The sequence below is a fragment of the Loa loa genome (assembly GCF_000183805.2).
Source record: "Loa loa unplaced genomic scaffold supercont3.28, whole genome shotgun sequence".
NCBI classification, from domain to species: Eukaryota; Metazoa; Nematoda; class Chromadorea; order Rhabditida; family Onchocercidae; genus Loa; species Loa loa.
In genome coordinates, this window is record NW_018108208.1 from 375,377 (window position 1) to 383,243 (window position 7,867).

At 33.5% G+C, this 7,867-nt stretch overlaps 3 protein-coding genes across 3 annotated transcripts in view; all 3 read right to left on the bottom strand.

Annotated features, from left to right (window-relative positions):
- Positions 1-1,929, bottom strand: part of LOAG_14202 (hhat protein) — a 4,637-nt gene extending 2,708 nt beyond the window's left edge. The window contains exons 1-5 of the mRNA XM_020448774.1: positions 1,683-1,929; positions 1,345-1,442; positions 1,140-1,233; positions 799-991; positions 490-674 (exon numbers count right to left, since the gene is read on the bottom strand). Coding sequence (XP_020301107.1) covers positions 490-674; positions 799-991; positions 1,140-1,233; positions 1,345-1,442; positions 1,683-1,846 — 734 coding nt within the window. The 5' untranslated portion in view covers positions 1,847-1,929. The remainder of the gene's footprint in view (positions 1-489; positions 675-798; positions 992-1,139; positions 1,234-1,344; positions 1,443-1,682) is intronic.
- A 3,421-nt stretch (positions 1,930-5,350) lies between these two features.
- Positions 5,351-6,822, bottom strand: LOAG_10818 (hypothetical protein; the record flags this gene model as incomplete). The annotated part of the gene is made up of 5 exons (XM_020448237.1): positions 5,351-5,475; positions 5,566-5,650; positions 5,884-5,959; positions 6,553-6,631; positions 6,708-6,822. The coding sequence occupies 5 exons, from the start codon at positions 6,820-6,822 to the stop codon at positions 5,351-5,353; spliced, it is 480 nt and encodes a 159-aa protein (XP_020301600.1).
- Positions 6,823-7,359: 537 nt separating this feature from the next.
- The window catches only part of LOAG_16918 (hypothetical protein), an 8,707-nt gene continuing 8,199 nt past the window's right edge, over positions 7,360-7,867 (bottom strand). Inside the window, exon 21 of the mRNA XM_020449572.1 lies at positions 7,360-7,747. Within this exon, the coding sequence (XP_020306887.1) occupies positions 7,609-7,747 (139 nt within the window). The 3' untranslated portion in view covers positions 7,360-7,608. The remainder of the gene's footprint in view (positions 7,748-7,867) is intronic.

The following is a 7,867-nucleotide window of genomic DNA, read 5'->3' on the forward strand; positions in this document are numbered from 1 at the left end:
ATATATATATATATATATATATATATATATATATATAATGAGGAATAACATTAGTGAATGATAAAATGAATAATGTCCGATATTGTTTTAGATCTTTTGAGTGAGACGTAGTGCTCATTCTCATAAACAAATACGCAACAATTTCGTCAACAATGATTTTTCAGTAAGTTCCATGCACTGTCTTTAAATGGAATGCTTGCTATCTTTAAATGGGATGCTTGCTGTCTTTAAATGGAATGCAGTTTTTGTATATTGAAAAACCTTTTAAAAAATTTTTTTAAACATTTTTTGCTTGTGGTGAAGATTAATCGTCGAAATCATTTGAAATTTTGGCGCAGTCAATCATTATCTAGAATTTATGAATTTACTAAATTAGCTAAGCCCTACTTTTGTCCTAGCTCCAAAAGTTCCTCTTCTGTACAGTCGTTTGCTTGATTGCCTAGAAGGAGTAGATTTATAGTAAAAAAAAAAAAAAAATCAATGATAAACCTGCAATTAATGCATTTGGCGGAACCGTTTTCAATCTCTGCCATTTCTGCATCAAAATCATTAAATAGAACAATTAGAACAATTGAGTATGGCGGATAAAATATGTATTGCATATAACGGAAAAATAAGGATGGAGTGATGTTTATGTCCTTCGTTCGTAATAAATAAATGCAAAAATTAAGAATCTGCAATATAAACAGGTCATTCAATGAGAAAGCGGACCTTAAATTTCGAAAAAGGATGTAGTCTTAAAGAGTTTGAAGTAGATAAAGACAGTAATTTGAATAACAAATAGGAAGGAGAGCTAACCTTTATGGCGCTATACAGGTAATAATTGAATTCTCTGTAATAAACATCTGCAATTTTATCGAAATTTATGATTGAATGAATTTTGACTATAAACATTATGAGGATGAACCAATAAACTAGTTCATTGCGCCAGTATTTCGCTAGAATACCCATTACGACAGCCAGGATGAATACAACTGTAACGCAAGTGGCACTGAAATTTATTTATTTCTACAGTATTTAAATTAAAATAGAATTTTCAACGGGAAGCTATCGGTGTGACTTTGTGTCTTCCAATGCTTGGGTAATGAACCATAGTTTGAATTTAAAAAACAAAAATTATTTATAGCTATCAGTCTAACCTTGTGAAGAAGACTTCTGCAGCAACCCAAAATACCAGTAATAAACACTGTGATAAACGTTTCGGTAGAAGAAATGGACAAATTTTGAACAGCACTGCAACAGATGTCAAATTAGGACAATTTTGACAGATTCCATTGATTGGAAAAGAAAAACAAAAAAAAAGGACTAGAAAAGTATGCTGTATGGAATAGGCGGCTGAATTACCCATGTGTAAAATATTGATGATCAATATTCGGTTTAGCGATTTGCAGTAAAATTCCCATTCAGAATCGGTATGGTCTTTTTCGTAATCATTTATATATCTAAAATTATGCGTTATTCAAAGGATGATATCTGCATTGTTTCTGGATTCTAAGGATTTTTACCGGTTTTCAGTGATAACTGTACCAGCGGTGAAAAAATTTGTAGTGAATTGGGACAAGAAGTATAATGCAGTGCAGCATAATGCAGCACTACCTAGTGCTTCGATTTTTCATCAACAAAGTGGTCTAATTTTGCTGATGAAAATTTTTTTGCTTGAATGAATAGAATTCGAATTTTACACTTCAGAACCGTACTCGCTAGCTTTCAGAGCTATTTTGTGGCGAAAACTGAAAGAGACATTCCACGCGATGTAAAATGCCGCGAAACAATGTACTATCCAAACCAAAAAACAAAGGGTAATTTCGATTGCTGGTAAGCGCGTTATCATATTTCTGCCTGACATCGCCGCCAATTATCGGATTCATCTAGCATTCCATTGTAAAACACATGCAACAATAACCATTATTTTACCAACAAAAATAAAACAGTACGAATCGTAAAAACTCCTTACTTTTATTTCGTTCTCAAAATAACTAAAATATCAAAGAAAAAAATTTCTGCATTACCCCGTTTTTTCTCCAACATAAGTACAGCTTAAAGCATGTGGAAAGAAATGCGTTTTTCTCATTTAACGGGATGAAAGTTTTGCATCCAATTATACTTTTTTTTTGAGGGTTAATTAAGCAAACATATACAAGCATGCCGTTTTTTGTAAAAATTCTCTTCATCAATTATGTCAACATTCATTAGTCAATTATACGAAGTTTCTAATGACCCAAATTCCAGATTATTGAAAGTTGCAGAATAACGTCAGCATAAAATCGATCTATGGCTGACTTAATTATATCGTTTAGCTTCAGCTCCTAAAAATACCATATAATTTCACTAGTGGACCTTCCATTCACCTATACCAATTACATTATATAGCATTATAATTTATAATATATATGAACAATTTAGGCTGGTAATCAAATGGGCCATATTTCGGTTGAATTGATGTAAAAAAAAGATAACTGTTCTTTCCAGCAAAGAGCAAAGATTTGTCACCGATTGGAGGGACTAACAATTAATTCAAACAAAAACGAATGTGGAAGAATGAAATCAGGTCAGGAAAAAAGGTGATCACATGCCAATGGTAAATAAAACGCTCGTCTTTTAGACAACTGGCAATAAAAGTAGCTGTGGGCACGACTGTTGAAGAATATACTACTATTTAGAATGGAATGATTCACTCAGTAAAGCAAACCGTTGGCATTTAATACAGTGACATTTAGTAATCCATACTGTATTAAAAGCGCAAATGCAAATGGAGGCTGATGTGAAATGGTAATATCTGACCGAAGGGGATGGATGAGTGACATGACAATCAATCATTATATTGTTAAATGCTTCACAACAGCCAAAGTAGTGAATTAGCACTCTAATTGATCATTCTCACTTTTCTGTCGATTTCATTAAAAAGAGCGGATTGTGAACTGCGGGAATGATTTCCCTTACAGTGCATTCCAAAACATCTTGTTCCCTAAATCCATGGATTGACTTTATTAAATTCGATGATTGCTTTTTGAAGAGACACTGATTTACCTGCCTTATCTTAACTGGAAATATACAATCCCTGCTCAATGAGTTTTAATGGCTTTGTGTTCTAAAATACTTCAAGCTTCCGATGATTACCCATCCATTCTACGACAATTAATCTCAAGAAATGGAAATGTTGCTGACGTGTATTGTCGAAACCGTTCATAATCTTCAAATTCCAAGCATTTCCACGTTATAACTCAATACTTTAAATTCGTTACTTAATGGTAGCTCATATGAATTCATCAGCTTAAAATTCAATCTCCAAACAGAATTTGGTTCCTACACTGTATTTTTGAAATTAACTTTGTGAAGATTTCCGGATAATCATGGGAGAAAGCTTTAAATGCTGTTATATGTCCCTCAAACCAATCATTTCTTCACCGGATCGTAATTAGTGCCACTAATAATAGTTCCAAAAGTATGTGGAGTTGGAAAATTTCCGGCTAGTCTGAGAAATTCCCCACTCCTTCTATGACGAGAAATGATTTCAAATATTAATTGCATATGTTATGAGCCTTTTTAAAATTGGCCAAACAAATAGGAGCCACCAAGTCCAAACACACCGACATAACTTGTATCACAGATATCATTATACACATATATAACATGGAAAAGAAAGAAACTAAATGTATAATAAGCAGCAGAAATACAAACTGTTATTCAAAAGTAAAATTGTAAAAACATAGCAGGCATATCAAATGTTGCCATCTTCTTTCTCCATTTCAGCAAATTAAAATATAAAAAAAAACCTGCACGTCGTCATTCTAACCAATCGTATTTTCAACGGAGATGTTGACCAATTTACTTTGGTGTCAAATGCATGTCAAACATACACAATGTCACAGAAAATCATGCCTAACCATTTTATTTATTGCATGTGTCTGCACCGTCACGCAAAGACAATACACCAAATAATAAAACAGACCTACGAACAGTAAATTGCGAGTTGTGCCGGTACATAAATGTCAAAAAGATTAGATAATGATTGTTAACAAAATGGGTCGTTTGGAATTTCGACTGACGATACGCATCACAACAAATACAATCATGCAGGTGCAACCACTTACTACTTGCATTATCACGGTTAAGTACCCAACAAGCGAAAAAAACGAAAACACAAATGCTACTGTTCGACTGTTTTTCAGAAAAACAAAAATTTTAAATCTTTTAAAAAGTGAAGACTTTTCAAGATTTGAATAGTTTGGAAAGCTCCATTTGAAGATAAGCGTAAGAGAAGTCAGCAGGACAAGTACCCCACAATTATTGGGTGGTAATATGTCGTGCGCAAGCTGACAGAGTAGTGGTGCATCTCGAATAGAGAAATCTGCACCAATTCAGACAGATCCGTGGTTTTTTTACTGCACCTACTGAAGCACAGCAAGAAGTTTTGAAACACTTATGATAAACAAGTTTACAGATGCAAAGGATGGCAAGGTTAATGCGCAGCTTTTCCGCATTATAACCACATCAACTACGGAAGGTTTTCAAAGTAAAGGTTTGTTCCAAGATAGTTGAAATACCGGGAAAACCTAGTCAAGCATTCGTTGTGCATTAAGAAGGTTACGATTACAATTTCATAATGCCAGATGAGAAAAATGAATTAACGCTTAAGTATGTTTAAAATACTTTCAAAATGAACACAACCTCCTGTAACAGAGGAAGTCGATTTGTTACATGACTTTAAAATCAAAGCCGATGTTAAACTGCTGTTTATTTCAATGATAATTGATGAAGTCAACCAGGTGACGATGGGATTTTTTGACTCTGTGAAAGGCATATTTCGTGGATCAATTACTATCGATCCTTTTCATGGTTATACAAGGAGGGAAAAACTAATCCCTCCATTGCTATGTACCACGAAAGATCTATTTCAGAGAAGCTGAAAATGGCTTCCCCAGGGATGAACAAGTAAGTAACAGCTATTTGCCAAATATGTAAGGGTAGCAGGGAGATGGTAGCTTAGACGAAGGACTATGTGCACATATATGTACTAAGAGCACATAGAATCCAGCATTTATCAGTAGACCAAGTAGCATGTAACGAAGACAGAAACCAAACACAGGAAGAGAGTAGATTATATTTACATTTGAAAAAACATGTGAACCTTATACTTAATCATAAAATGAATGATTTAGATCACGGAGTGACGTGACTATACATGTTACTCAAAAAGGTTAAAAATATTGGGAATAGTTAACAGTTTACAAAGGATACTATTTTACCTTGACTTCAAGTTTTGATCGCAAAATGTTTTTATTAATTGCAGAAATAGTATTAAAGGAAAACAGGACTACTGAGGGCCCATAAAACCGGCCTCAAAAACAGTCTACAGTGCGCAGCATTTACCAAAAACCAAAGTTAAAATGCAAAAAAGTGCGTTGAATAATATAAAGGACAAAGCAATCACTAAAGAATCTTTGATGAAACACCATATATTTTGAACAACAGCACCTGAAATATGATTTGAACACGACTAAGAAATGAAAACCAAAAAAAGAAAAATAAATAAAACTACTGTTTTCTTATATTGTTATAACGAACCTGCATGTGATAAAAGATCAACAGTCAATCCCAAACGTAGCCTTGAACGAGAAAATTGACCATCAACATCGCATAGTGATGAAAGCTAAAACTAATTCAGTCTAACTTGTTAGTCAAAACATTATTGTTTAAAAAAAATCATATAATTAGTTAACCATTAAATTCATGTGTAGTCATCTGATTAGAAGACAATTTTTTCTGAGGAAATACTATTCCCTAACTTATATAAAACATTTCTGTAACTTCAAGACTTCTAAATCTTATGTCTTATAAAAAATATATAAATATGAAACCTGAAAAAATCCTTTGCATACGGACATTATGTAAAGAATAGTCCACGGCCAGATGATATTCTGTATCAACAAAAAGGAAATCGCCAATCGCATAATCAATCCTAAAACTGAAGCAATCAAGTTCGAAAAGCTATTCCTGCAGCATAAATCTTTTTTTTTGCAAATGAATTAATTGAACAAAGAGGATTTATACTGCAGAAAGAAAACTATATTTATAACGAAAAGATGAAATTCGGAAAGCCTGAAACATATACGTAATAATTGAGATGCTTTAAAAGAAACTCCTTTTTATGATTTAAAATCCCGCAACTTTCAAAAAGTATAGCTACACTAGTTGCATGGAGTCTCAATGGGTTTGAAAACATAATTCATGAATCGATTCGGGAAGATGAAAATAACCACCACTAATTTAAAGAAATACTCCAAAACAAATCCCGTAACAAAAGAGAGGTGCTCATGTATAAACTTTACGGAACATACCAAGAAGTAAAGCTTTCCATAAACGACTCACTGACGTACACGAAAAGAAAGACGACGCTATCGATTTATTCGTTGCCATGTCTTCCTCATTAGTTTTATTCATGAAATCATCCAGAGATACAATAAAATATGCAATTAGGATAGAAACATGGAGAATTTTAATAAAAAACATTAATACATGGCCATATATCTTGCCAAAAATACAGTATCTCACCTCAGTGAAGTTTCAGATGAATGTACCAAATTTTTGAAACCTTCTCCACCTTCCATTGCAGGTGCATTTCGCGCCTCCGCTAAACATGCTAGAAATTAAGATAAACCAACAATTTTCAACTTTTTACAACAAATAAATGAAAAACGTAAACTAACTTCCATCTGGTCCACTCAAGATACTCCTAATGCGCTGATCGGAGTTTTGCAAAATACGTTTCCGCCTCCTTTCGCGTATTCGAGAAGTAGCTGTGTTTTCAGATTTTAATAACATGTTAACAGGTGTCCCCTTTATTCTAAAATTGTTACGGGACTTAAGAATGTTCGAATGGATGACTGGATATTAAAAGTGAACCGTGAACATCTCGAACAGATTACAAATGTCGCAATGGTGTGCCAGTTGTGAATTATATTTTCGGAACTGTACTTCTGCAACAGCAATGAACTTGAAAGATAACTCTCCGGAAGATACCGAAATCAGTTGAATTTACTGGGATTTAATAAATCCAATTTTCAAAATAGCAACCGAAGATTCCATGTATACATAATAAAGAAGCAAAAATATCGCTGCATGGAAAGAATAGCTCAAATTTACTAAGGAACTTGCAAGAGTGTATCAAAGATGAATGGATTTTATACTTTTCGAAAATTACAACAGGAAACATATAAAAACATGCCCAAAATTAGCTCTACTAACAAAGCTAATGCGCTATTTTTCAACTGTGAGAAGGAATAAAATCTTCAACCGCTTCACATTTTCTTGAGAAATGGCAGAAGGTAGAAGTGACTGTACCATGACTACTGGAATAATCATATTCATAAATATTAATCTATTCCAATTCGTCATGTGAACTTATGACCCATAATTTTTCAGGTGTTCCACTAACAAGTAATCAGTAAATGAATTTTAAAAAAATTTAACAGCAGTCTCGTGATTCGGCTTCAAAAACATGTTTAGCTAAGTCCAATATATGTTTTATCCATCAAAGGAAAATGCTGCACTGAAAGCCCTGGCAAAACTGGTGGATGATAACACAGAAACAATAATGCTGAAATGATTTCAGGCCTTCCTTGTAGCATTCAAAATTTGTGTAACAACTGGAGCAACTTCTTTATTTCCTCGATATCGGGCATAAATTTTTTCAAGTGCGACAAATAATTTCTTCTCAGCAGCATAATTTGCAGCTTCAGCTGGCTTTCTGCAATAAGAACTGCCTTCCATAGCAAAAAAACAAGCCGTAACAATGCATTATTTGATTACGTTTGATTACGAACACGGCAGTGTTATCTTGAAGAAACCAAGAATATATTACATATGT